This window comes from Nematolebias whitei, chromosome 18 (assembly GCF_014905685.2).
Source record: "Nematolebias whitei isolate Nwh7 chromosome 18, NemWhi1, whole genome shotgun sequence".
Lineage (NCBI taxonomy): Eukaryota > Metazoa > Chordata > Actinopteri > Cyprinodontiformes > Rivulidae > Nematolebias > Nematolebias whitei.
Window position 1 is genome coordinate 12,349,033 of NC_056515.1, and position 13,574 is coordinate 12,362,606.

The 13,574-nt window shown below is 43.7% G+C and overlaps 1 protein-coding gene across 1 annotated transcript; it reads left to right on the forward strand.

The window, feature by feature from the left end:
• The first annotated feature begins 1,959 nt into the window (after positions 1-1,959).
• LOC119425038 (phosphatidylinositol 4-phosphate 5-kinase-like protein 1) lies at positions 1,960-7,827 on the forward strand. The gene is made up of 5 exons (XM_037692561.1): positions 1,960-2,240; positions 5,742-5,792; positions 6,822-6,976; positions 7,079-7,203; positions 7,814-7,827. Exons 1-5 carry the CDS (start codon positions 2,031-2,033, stop codon positions 7,825-7,827), a joined length of 555 nt encoding a protein of 184 aa, XP_037548489.1. The 5' UTR covers positions 1,960-2,030.
• The last annotated feature ends 5,747 nt before the right edge of the window (positions 7,828-13,574 follow it).

Here is a 13,574-nt window from a genome sequence, read left to right on the forward strand (position 1 = left end):
GTGTGCAGCATGACAGAGGAGCTGACAGAGAGCAGAGCTATGACAGAGGATCCGTTTTTGTGGCCTTAGGATTGCGTCTCTGCTTTTTGCAGATGATGTGGTCCTGTTAGCTTCATCAGATCGTGATCTACAGCTTTCGCTGGAGCGGTTCGCAGCCGAGTGCGACACAGCTGGGTTGAAGATCAGTTCCTCCAAACCCGAGACCATGGTGTTGAGCCAGAAAAGGGTAGAGTGCCCTCTCCGGGTCAGGGAGGAGGTCCTGGCCCAAGTGGAGGAGTTCAAGTATCTTGGGGTCTTGTTCACGAATGAGGGAAAAATGAAACGTGAGATCGATAGGTGGATAGGTGCAGCGTCTGCAGTGAAGCAGGTGCTGTAGAGGTCTGTCGTGGTGAAGAGAGAGCTGAGTCAAAAGGCGAAGCTCTCAATTTACCTATCGATCCACATTCCTACCCTCATCTATGGTCATGAGTTTTGTGTTGTGACCAAAAGAACGAGATCTCAGATACAAGCGGCCGAAATGAGTTTTCTCCGCAGGGTTTCTGAGCTCTCCCTTAGAGAGGGTGAGAAGCTCGATCATCGGGGAGGGAATCAGAGTAGAGCCGCCGCTTCTCCACGTCGAGAAGAGCCAGTTGAGGTGGCTCGGGCATCTGGTTAGGATGCCTCCTGGACGCCTCCCTGGTGAGGTGTTCTGGACATGTCCCACTGGGAGGAGACCCAGAGGAAGACCCAGGACACGCTGGAGGGACTATGTTTCTCGGCTGGCCTGGGAACGCCTCGGGATTCCCCCGGAGGAGCTGGACCAAGTGGCTGGGGAGAGGGAAGTCTGGGCCTCCCTACTTAGGCTGCTACCCCCGCGACCCATCCCCGGATAAGCGGAAGAAAATGGATGGATGGATGGATCAAGTCTTCCAAGTCGATGAGATATCCAGCTGCATGCATGCCAACAGGGCAAATCGGCTCGCCTAAAGCCTGTCTTCTCTTAGAAGAAATGTTGTAAATTGAGTTGAGGGTCTAACTGATCAAAACAAGTCCAGGATTATGGTTCGGAAGATATGCAAGAGAGGCTCACAAGCAGTTTCACAGACAGACAGAGCAGTAAAGCAAAGCGGAGAGGGAGGGGAAGGGAAAAGCATCCGATCTCAGCAAGAGCAAGTGGTTCAGTGCCCTGAGACAACTTTGTTGTGAATCAGTGCTATATAAATAAAATGAATTGAGTTTAACTGAATGAAATAAACTCTTGGTAATGAAAATAAGAAAAATAATAAATGTTATTGTTTATAAATGCTAACACTGTTGTTGTTATTTGGGAGTCCTGAGTTGTGTAAACCATCATGTTCTGCAGCTGATAAAACTTTAATGAGGGCTTTTCTATGCTCCACCTGGACCAAACTCACCTGAGACACAGGAAGTGATGTTGCCAGGTAAACAGACTCACCGTCAGCAGGGACATCTGTTTGGCAAATGAAATCATCATTTAAAATAAATGAGACCCCTGCAGACAAATGGAAACAAACCAGAAGTTTTTCTTTTGTTTATCAACAAAACAACAGAAAAAGTATTTTTGATCCAAACAGATTTGATGAGTCAGACGAGGAATCTGTTTGAGACGTTTAGAAATTGTTTAATTTTTGTTTCATTTATTCTTCATTTTTACAGATTGAAGCCAATTTATCTTGTATCTCTGATGAAAACACTTCCTTTATTTCTGTTAATTTATTATATGATCGTTGCTCTGCAGAGTCCAGATGATGAAACGTGCCATGTTGTTGACTGTGTTCCCTCTCAGATTATAATCTCTGATTATTTGTGTATTTCAGCTGTAAACAGCCGAGCGCTGCAGTCAGGATCTGGTCCTCTTTGTGTTGGTCTCCATGGCAACGGCCCAGCCTCCACCGCTTGTTTTGTTTCCGCCTCGGGCCTCTCTTTGATTTCTTTGAACGGGCCATCACCATTCAGCTGTCAGAACCGGCTGACCCGAGGAAGCTGGGTGGTTCCGGACCGATTCTAAGGGTTGGCTCTGTTCTCTGTGGATGGAGTCACCAGCTGCAGGAGCCCTGGGGATGTCCACGCAGCGCCGCCGCCACTCCGTGAAAATCAGGAGGTGGGGGGGTCTGAGGCAGCAGTGGAAACTTCTGGGTCTGTTTGAGATCGATCCCAACCACGAGTTCTACAGCCTGACCCAGATGATGAAGGAAGGGCTGGCTGCAGCTATCGAGAACACCACTGGCTGCCCCCCCATGGTGAGCATCAGCACCGGCTTACAGATGTTTCAGAACAGCAGATGAATTTAGCTACTTTAACTACGAATACAAAGTAGTGCCAAAATAATCCCTCAGCCTGTAATAAATATGGGTGACAACTGATGTTTGATTTTAATCTTCATACAAATATTCAACAAGACAAAGACAAACAGATTTATAGTTTCAGCTAAAACAGAGTAAACAAAGAGTGCTGAACAACTACCGAAATCAGCTAAAATCAGCTAAAATCTCTTTAAAAACAACAAATGGAGCCAGTAGCTGAAGCAGATTTCAAACAGAGCAGTTTCTGAAGACACTGATTAGATGTTTATTTTATTTTTTTTTTATAATTATTTGTTTTTAAATCATTTGAAAGTCTAAAAGTTACAAAAAACAAAAGTCACCATGGCCATCCCCCAAAAGAGCCAAACATTGCGATTTATGAACGACTAAAATTAAACGAATTCAGCAGAAAGAATTAGACTGTAACTAAAAAATAAAATGTACGATAAAATAAAAACAGTTCTCAGCTTTCAGACAAAAAGTGATCAAATATTAATTTTCACAACAGATTTCCCCTCACAGACGTTTTTCTACTTCCTATGGAAAAAACAAACAAACAAAAAAAAAAAACGTTTGAACATCGAGATCAGATTAAATTAATTTAATCTGACCGGGTCGACGAGCTAAAGGCTAGTCTGAATGTTTAACAATGTCAATCTTCAAACAAGCTTTGGTTCATGAAACACATTTTGCTTCCTGTTCCTTCAGGAAATGCCCCGGGCTGCACAAGAAGTTGCTACAGCTAACTGCTGCTGCATTTAAAACAACCCTTTTAGCTTCAAGAACCAGGTCTGACTGGTTCTGGGTCTGAAAATCAGGATCCACAGCAGCACAGACATGTTTCTGATCAGAGCAAAGACCTGGCCTCATCAGGACTTGGAGGCAGAACCTCTAACCGAAAGTGAGCTCCACGTTAATAACTGAGTCCGACCTGGTTCTAAAGGTCAGACGGGCCTCTGTACATTGGATCAGCTGTTTCCACTGATCGATTATTGTTCGACTGACGCTTTGCAACACGTCATTGTGAAATGTTCATTACATCTTTATTTACAATGTTTAGATTTTAACTTTAATAAAACAGTGTTGGTGTCGACGGTTCTGCAGGCAGCAGATAAAACCAGGCCAAAGAACCGGACTGAGATCAATGTGTTTGACACAGCAAAGGGCTCCGAACACCCAGGAAGCTCTAAACTTTCCAGCTAACCTGAAAGAATGTGACAGATGGAACGTGGAGCTTGAGTTGGTCACTGACTCCAGAGAAAACTGAAGATTTGATCCATTTTCTAACGGTTTCTTCTCTTTTTATCTGAAACAAATTCACCAAAACATTCAGAGCCTTCAGCTAAGTACAAAGTGAAAACAGTTTAAACACAATGAAACATTATTAACTCTGCTGGAACAGAACCATCTTTAAAAAGAAACACAGAACTGGTTGGCTCTCCTTCAGAACCTGCTTCAGATCTAAACAGGTTCTAGTTGGATATCTTTTTAAAATTCCACACATTAATCACTTGAATAGAAAAGGCTGTTTGACCCCAGGATGTGTACAAGAAGTAACCTTACAGTTCTGACTGACTGAGCCTGTGGACTTGAGGGGAACCAGCAAGTCCTGAGGCCTCGAGGAGCCTGCCCAGTTAAGCGAGTAATGCAAAAATATTTTCAAATTCATCTTGTTCGGTCTCTTGGGATGCTGACCGTCATGTGACCTGATGGGTTTTCTGTCCAGAATTTTTTCAGTTTGGGTCTAGGTTCTTCTGGGAGGGTTGATGGTTGGACATGTCTGAGACCATGAGGTTACAGCAGAACTTGGATAACTGAGTTCATAAACTGATGTAGCATAAAATGCTCTGCTCATCAGCTGAACTTTTTTTTAAATGTAATAAGAATACAGGACAAAATCAATATACTTCATGTCTGAAACATGTTGACCAGTGATCTTAAAGTTCAAATCAGAGACATTTTTCCAAAACGGAGTCTTTTTGGAAAAGAAGACTGAGGAAAAAAAACAATAGTTTTTTTTTTTTAGATTCAGAATAAGACATGACTTTTGGATCCATACTGCTCTGGACTCTAAAGAACAGGACAGCTGTTCTGACACTGATTTGATGTTTTTAACAACAACACACAAAAATACACTATTAGTGTCCATCTGAACACCTGCACCAGGACACGAATCCTTTACGTAGAGACTTAAACAAAGAGGACTAAGAACACAGCCTTGCGGTACACCATTAATAAAGGAGGAGTTCCGCATTCTTTCCAGAAACTCTGAAGATAAAAACAAAAAATCTGAATTTAGGAACATCAGTTAATATGTTTTATTTCACATCATATCATCTTGTCTTAAGTCATGAGGACAGAGAAGCTCTTTAATTCCAGCTCATGTTGGTTTATGAGTGAAACCATTTTATTGACAAACACCAAAGCTCCTCCCTGAGACCTACAGCCTTCAACAAGCACAACGTAAGAACGTTTAAAAGCCCAAACAGAACCGACAGATCCAGATTTGTAACATAACATGCAGTGTTTCCCCTAGTTAGCTGGCCATGGCGGGGTGCTCATCTTATCCATGATTTTTGCTGATGCGGGGACAGAGACATGTCTGAGCGCAGCTTGTACTAACAGTTTTTGAGCGGGGGCGGGGGGCGTTCAACATGAGGGAAAAGGCAATGTGAGTGCTGCCTTGGGCTTTTTAGCTAGAGAGCCTGTGTTTTGCGCTGCTACCTTAGTGATATGTCAGTGCCGGGTGGGGGTGGGAGGGGCAAGTTCAGTTTGGTAGGCGGGGTGCTCAGTTCTGTTGACAGGGTGGGGCACCCCGCCTGTATAATGTAGGAGAAACACTGACATGATATGAAAACCCCTGAAATCAACTCAGAAAAAATTTAAACTTAAAGAAACAGAGACCTGGCTGGGCCAGACCCAAAACTTCAGAGAGCTTCAGATCACCTTAAGATCCTACAGGAAGACCTGGAGAATGTTGAGTCAGGATTTCCTACTGGACCTGGTACGTCTGTGACCCAACCCCCACATGGATGAAACCCAGATACTAAAAGTTTAGATTTCAGGTTTAAAATGACATCAGAATCAGAACCAGAACCAGAACCAGAACGTGTAGAATCTGCTGTTTCTGCTGTGAGTCCAAGAATTTAACAGAACAACAAACTGTAATCCTCTGATGAGTCAGCAGGTTTCCACAGCACTGCTCTGTCCAACCAAACAACACACACACACATGCACACACACCATCACACACATGCACGCACAAGAAAACACTCATTGATCATAGAAAACAGAATGAAGTTAGGATTTATTTTAAACTATCCAGAACCAGGTGTGAGGGTGAACAGAATTAAAACCCGGGGATCATCATCAACATCTGACGTTCTTACACTGTTTATTAAATAACAAGAAACATGGTTCTTCTCTCTCCTGCTGCAGAACCAACTGTCCAAGGAAGACTTTGGGTCCGAGGTCACTCAGATCCATCAGGTGCGGCCATCTTTGTTCCTCAGGAGGAATTAATAGTTTATTAGGTTTATTATGAGTCAGCATTTACAAAGCTGTTTCTTGTAATCTTTTGGTAGATTTGAGCTTGCTACCTTTAGCTCTTAGCTAGCTTTTGATACATGTAGTTACTATGTATCTTTTTTTTTGGAGGGGAGAGGTTGTATTTATTTATTTTTTTCAAATTTAAGATTTTAGCTATTGTTTTGCAACTTTTGTCTAGTATATAGCTTTTTAGCTACTGTTCTGCTTCTTTTGTCTTGAATAACTTCAGCAGAGTTTAATGCTCGGCAGAAAATGTTGTATCTTTGTGGGTATGTTTACATGGACATAAGTAACCAGATCAAATGGCCGGTCGGAATAAAAGTGTGTCATGTAAACACTCCGTTCGGGTTATTTTTTGTGTATTCGGCGCGATCCGATATAATTTGTGATCAGAACGAAACGGGTGGTTTACGCCGATCTGAAACCCGATCGGTGCGCATGTAAACGCTTGATCTGTTCGTTTTTATCTGATGGTGAAAAACTGACCTGACTGCGCATGTGCGACTTTGCCATTTCCGCCTGGCTAACGCTAATAATATTAGCATGTCAGGGAAGCAAAACTGGTCGGTGAGCGACACAACATTTCTACTAGAAACTTTTAAAGAGCTCAAAATGATCTGTATTACCTGTAGCTCAGTCAGGAAGTGCAGTAACGTCTCCACCATCATTAAAACCTGTCGCGGGTCCATTTTGGGTGCTCAGGTTTGTTTACGTTCACCCCGGAAGTAGAACTTCTTCTTCCGTGGTTTTTTTAATGAGAGTTTACCACTCTGCGCATGTCAGTACTGCTGTTCAGAACAAAGCCCGCTGCATGTAAACGCTCGTCATGAACAGATTGTGCCCATGTAAACAACACATTTGAATTATTCAAACAGAACACATTTCAATCCGGTCAAAGAATTCTGCACATGTAAACATAGCTATTGTCTGTCTGTGTGCTTGTTTGTTTGTTTGTTTGTTTGTTTACAGTCCTTCACTATGCAGACGTTTGCCGGCCCGGTGTTCTCCAGCCTGCGAGGATCTTTGGGTTTGACAGAAGCTGAATATCTAGAATCTCTGTGCTCAGAAAGCTGCTACCTTCAGTTCATCAGTAACTCCAAGAGTAAAGCTGACTTCTTCCTGACGTGAGTCTGACCTCAGACCTCAGACCCCTGAACTTTGAGCAGACCACAGTTTTCGTTACAACCTGTTACAGCAATCGAAACTTTGCGCCACTTATCTCACAGAAACGACAAACGGTTCTTCCTGAAGACTCAGAACAGAAGAGAGATTAAATTCCTTCTGACCAACTTGGAGGTTTACATGGACCACCTGAAGAAGTTCCCTCACTCGCTGCTCGTCAAGTTCTTAGGTAAACAAACCCTGAGCAGGTCTGGAAGCATCAAGGGTCAAAGGTCATGGTTGGACAGGAGCTGGTGAAATGTAAATGTTTACTGATTTCCTCCAAAACTGATATTTGGTGCAAAAAGATAATTATTGTGACATTATTTGTGTGTCTGGACAGGTCTCCAGTCCATCACAGGGACACACAGAGACAAACGAGGCAAACAAGCATTCACTCTCTCACTCACACCTAGGGACAATTTAGAGTTACCAATCAACCTAACATGCATGTTTTTGGTATTTGGGAGAAAAACGGAGTACCCGGAGAAAACCCATGCATGCACGGAGAGAACATGCAATCTCCACCCAGAAAGGTCACTGTTGAGCCAGTGAACGTCTCACTGTGAAGCAAGAGCTATACCAACTAAGCCATCAAATACAACAGACAATGCCATCTCCTCTGTGGTCCACACTGCTCTCATCCACCTGGAGCAGAAGGACTCCTACGTCCGCATGCTCTATGTGGACTTCACATCCGCCTTCAACACCGTGATTCCCCACACCCTGATGGACAAACTACTCACACTAGGACTAAGCCCCTTCCTTTGCAATTGTGTCCTGGATTTCTTCACCAACAGGCCACAGTCTGTGAGAATCCACAACTTTTTAATTCAACCTTTATTTAGACAGGTAAATCCCATTGAGCCTCGAGGACTCATTTACAAGAGAGACCTGATTTCAACAAAGAATGATGACAACAATGGACAACAGCGACAGCAATAGACAGTTATAAAAAGGCATAGAATTTTTTTTACAAATAAGATGGCAAAAAGAGTAACAAACCAGCTAGATTTATAAGGCGAATGTAGAAAACTAAAAACAGGAACATGTCTGTATTGGTCCTTGCCAGGAGTCCAAAAGATTTTTAAAGCCACTTAGAGAGGTCAAGGTCGAGAGCTTCAGGTCTTTTTGTAAGATATTCCAGGAAACAGGAGCAGAGTAGGAGAAGGCCCTTTTGCCAAGTTCAGTCTGCAATGAGGGAACACTGCAGGTAATAATGTCCTGAGAGCGTACGCGGTAGCTGCACTCACACAGAGACATGAAGGAGGAGATTATGAAGGCAGCAGACTAAGAAGTGATTTAAAGATGAAAATGTACCAATGAGAGAGTCTGCGTAAAGTTAATGATGTCCATTTAACCAGTGAATACAGGGTGCATTGATGGGTACAATAATTACAGCCAGTTATGAATCTTAGTGCACCATGATAGACAGCATCCAACATCTGCAGGGTTCTTGTAGGAGCGTTCATGTAAATAATGTCACCGTAATCAATGGAGGGAAGGAAAGTCACAGATACAAGGCGTTTCCTAGCATTCAGAGTTAGACAGGATCTGTTTCTGAAAAAGAAATCTAGTTTAACTTTCAGTTTCTTTACTAGGTTTTCCACATGGAGCTTAAAAGAGAGATGCGAGTCGACCAAGATACCCAAATATTTATAGGAATCAACAAACTCAATGGGGACATCATTTGAGGATAAAATTGGAGGAAGAACTGCTGGGACCGACTTCCTATTTGAAAAAAGCATCCCTTTGGTTTTGTCGGCATTTAGGACAAGTTTGAGGTGAAACAAATCTGACTGGATGATGTTAAATGCGGATTGCAAATGCTGGAAAGCCTTATCAACTGTTTTAGCTCGACAATAAACAACTGTGTCATCAGCATAGAAATGTATGGATGCATCAGGGATGTTTTTACCTACATTACCTTTGTAGATTGTAAAGAGGGTGGGTCCTAAGACTGAGTCTTGAGGTACACCATTGTTGACTGTTAAATAACTGGAGGAAGTACCATTATGTTGAACACATTGCCTCCGATCTGAGAGATAGTTAGAGAACCATCCAATGGTGTGATCTGAGAAACCGATTTCTGACAGCTTATGACAAAAGCAAATTGCGCCTCTCAAGATGGCTGCATGTTGGAGCAGCTCTGTTACTTTCATTCTGAGATTTTGCTTTTGGAAACTTTAATTACTCTTTTTCTGGATGTAAATCACTTTTTTTGGATGATTGTTTCCTCTGGTATCGGATGCTGTGCAGCTGGAACGGTTTTTACTGAAACTTCTTTACTCTTAGACATTTGTTATGATGCGTAACCATGGCAACAAGGCAGTTTTCTAGAACCAACAGCAGCTGATTAACATCTCAAAAGCTCAAATAATATCTTAACTACAGCCCCAGACCTCAAATGAGTTGAAAAGGGTGTTCTGTGGACACATTCTCATCTACCTGCCAGCTGTGCTTAAGTGCCTGACCACTAAGATCCTGGAACTAGCAGTAAACATGGGTCATGACAGCGGAAGGACAGGATCCTCCCTCAGCACCTACAGTTGGCTGTCCACAGCGACGAGGAGCTCGGCAGGCTGCTGGGAGGAGTGGCCATCGCTCCGGGAGGAGTTATGCCCAGCATTCAGGCTGTCCTACAGCCCAGGGGAACCGAGAGGCCAGCTGAGTCTGGGTGGATGGATCAGATGGCATCTGCAGCCAGTTTCTTAGGATCCACTGTGGGATGGACCTTTACAAGAGATCCTTCCTGCCTACAGCCATCAGTATCTATAATATATCTTAATGAAATGAGGATAACGAATTACAACAACAAATAATTTCCCTTTGGGATTAATAAAGTATTTTTGAATTGAATTGAAGATGTTATGATCCACAGTGTCAAAAGCTTTAGACAGGTCTAACAAAAGTGCAGCACAATAATCCTTAGCATCCAGTGCTTCAACAACGTCATTAAGAACCTTCAGTGAAGCAGTCGTTGTGCTGTGTTGTTTTTCTTGAAACCAGATTAATGAGGAGGTAAGATGTTAAATGAGTCCAGGTAATTTTTGATTTGAGAGTTTATCAGTTTTTCTAGAACCTTGGCTAAAATGCGGAGTTTAACGATTGACCGATAGTTGTTCAGTGAGGTGGGGTCACCTCCCTTCAGCAAAGGAAGAACAAAGGCTGTTTTCCAAGCTTCTGGAATGAAGTTTTGGCTTATGGAAAGATTATACCATACCATACCACTTTATTTATAGAGCGCTTAAAACAGCGACAAAGCCAACCAAAGTGCTGTACAGACAAAACAACAGGTAACAAACAAAGCAAAATACAAAATGAGGTAAATCAGAATATAGACATAAAAACGATGCAGATAATGATGACTAACCAGTGTGGAGCATACAGGATCAAAACACAGATCATCTGGTGTTGAAAGCTACTGAATAGTAGTGAGTTTTTAAACAGGACTTGAAAACCGAGTGGGAGGGGGCCTGTCTGACAAGCAGAGGTAACTCGTTCCAGAGTCTTGGTCCTGCTACAGAGAAGGCCCTGTCACCTCTGCACTTAAGACAAGTTCCTGGAACTGTGAGGAGCAACTGGTCCGCTGACCTCAGGGAACGTGGTGGGACATACAGTTGCAGCAGATTAGAGAGATGGGGTGGGGGTGGGGGTGGAACTGTTCAGTGATTTGTAGACATACATCAGTATTTTGCACTGGATTCGAAAGTGAACCGGTAACCAGTGCAGGGAGGCCAAAACTGGTGTAATGTTCTCTCTTTTGCCTGTACTGGTTAAAAATCGGGCTGCTGCATTCTGGACCAGTTGTAGTAGTGCAATGGAGGTTTGACTGATACGAAACAGGAGTGAATTGCAGTAATCAAGCCTAAATGTAATGAATGCATGTATTACTGTCTCCAGGTTATTTTTGGACAATATGGGCTTCAGTTTAGACAGCCGCCTCAGTTGGAAGAAACATGATTTAACAATCATGTTTACATGATTGTTAAGTTTCAGGGAAGGGTCCATAATCACTCCCAGATTAGTGATTCTTTGTTTTTCTGACAGGGTTAGAGCAGAGAGGTCGATGCAGTGGTTTGTGATCGTGTCATTGGGAGGGAACAACATGACTTCAGACATCTTTTCATTGAAACTTAAGAAGTTTAAAGCCATCCAGTCCCTGATGTCAGCCAGGCAGTCAAGCAGCGGTTGAATCGAGCATGTACCATTGTGTCTTAGGGGGAAGTAAATTTGACAGTCGGCATAGAAGTGGAAGAACATGTTGTGTTTCCCGGAAAATAGCACCAAGCGGCAGCAGGTATAAAGAGAATAGGAGGGGACCCAGGATGGACCCCTGCGGAACCCCCCATTTAAGCTCTGCCTCTGCAGAACTAAAATCCTTGATGGAGCCACAAAAGGATCTGTCAGTGAGGTAGGATCTGAACCAATTGAGGGCTGACCCTGTGACTTCCACCCACTGCTCTAACCTAGCAATGAGGATCTCATGGTCGATGGTGTTGAAGGCGGCCGTGAGGTCCAATAGGACAAGCAGCATAGAATCACCAGTATCTGTGGATCTGAAGATGTCATTAAAGACCTTCAGCAGGGCAGTTTCAGTGCTGTGGAGAGGTTTAAAGCCAGATTGGAATAGCTCTATGATGGTGTGACCTTCCAGGAAGCACTTCAACTGGGACTCGACTATTTTCTCCAGTACTTTAGGAAAAAATGGGAGTTTGGAGACAGGCTGGAAGTTGGACACGACTGAGGGGTCAAGGTTTGTTTTTTTCAGGAGAGGCTGGACAGCAGCATGTTTAAAGGATTTTGACACCACGCCAGTGGATAAACTACTGTTTACTATATCAAGAATGGATGAACTTAGAGTGGGAAAAACCTCCTTTAGTAGTCGAGGGGGGACCACATCAAAGGGGGAACCAGAAGGTTTCAAGCTGCACATGACCTGCTCTAGAGAAGATAGAGTGATGGGTTCAAAATGGTCAAATGGAGCTACAGACTGAGGTGGGATGGATGGGTCATGAGTTAAAGGGAAAATGAGAGCCCTGGTGGTCGCAATTTTTTCCAAAAAGAAATGTAAGAAGTTGTCGCACAGCTCAGTCGAGGCTTTCAGAGGTGATGGTTCAGTGAGGTGGAGAACAGAGTTTAGGGTGGAGAAGAGGACACGTGGGTTGCGAGAGTTTGAGGTAATTATATCAGAGAAGTATTTGGATTTAGCAGCTTTCACTGCTTTCTGATAACAGCGCCAACTCTCTTTAAGTATTTGAAAAGAGACCTGCAGCCTGTCTTTCCTCCACTTTCGTTCCGCCCTTCTACATTGCTGCCTAACGGCCTTGGTGACGTCACTCAGCCAAGGTTCTGCTCTGAGTTTTGATTTTCTAGTTTTAACAGGCGCAACATGATCCAGAGTCTTTAAGCAGACAGAGTTGAACTGATGTCAGCCCCTCAGTGGTGGAGAGAAACACCGGGGGCTGAATTATCATTTCAGAGTTGTAAACATCTGTGAAACGTGTGGCAGTGAAGTGGTTAATGGTCCGGGTCCTATGTGCAAAAATGCACAGCTTAGGAGTTAGATGGGGGAGGGTGAACTCAAAGTGGACTGGCATGTGGTCTGAAAAAACATTATCACCAATAACAAGATTATTAACAGTCACATCATGAGTTAAAAAAAGGTCCAGTGTATGTCCGCGCTCTTGGGTGGGACCATTTACATGTTGCGTTAGATTAAATGAGTCCCATAAATCTAAAAAGTCCTTAACCAAGGGCTTCTCAGGATAGCACACGTGCAAATTAAAGTCCCCAATAATGAAAACATGATCATATTTTGGTGTGATTTCAGCTAAGAAGTCAGAAAACTCATTTATGAAGTCCTTAGATCGAGGTGGGCGGTAGACGAGTGCAAATAACGTCGGAGTTGAATGTCCGAGTTCAAAGACACTTAGCTCAAAGACGCTCAGCTCAAAGCTGGCGCGGGAAACTGGGATGGGCAGTTGTTTACAGTCAAAAGTTGATTTGAATATTGTTACTAATCCACCACCGCATCGGCCTGATGGCCGCAGTGCGTTAAAATACAAACAGTTCGGTGGCAGTAATTCCATCAAGGCGCTGGACTCACCCGGAGACATCCAAGTTTCTGTGATACAGAAAAAGTCTAACTTGAGCTCTTGAAAGTAGTCCCTGAGAATAAAAGTTTTATTGGTAACAGATCTTGCGTTGACCAAACACATACAGATATTGTCCAAAGTGGAGCTAGCAGCGGTGGAGCTAGCAGCGGTGGAGTTAGCGCGCGCTAATGGTCGCAGATTTTCAATAACGCCCCTCCAGGTCGGCCTGAGCGGTGCACCGGCTGACAATTCCCGTTGATTACCTGGTCCGGGCATGCGGGAAGCTGGAGATGGAAACCATGACCACCGACTGAAGAGGAAGATGCAGTGCACAGGGCTTTAATCTTCACCAGCTGACCAGCACGTTTTCCCCGACGTCTGAAGAGATATCTCCAGGCAGGCAGGTGAGGAGCGCATCGAGGTAAGCTGGCATGTGTGCCAGCCGGGGGGGGGGGGGGGGGGG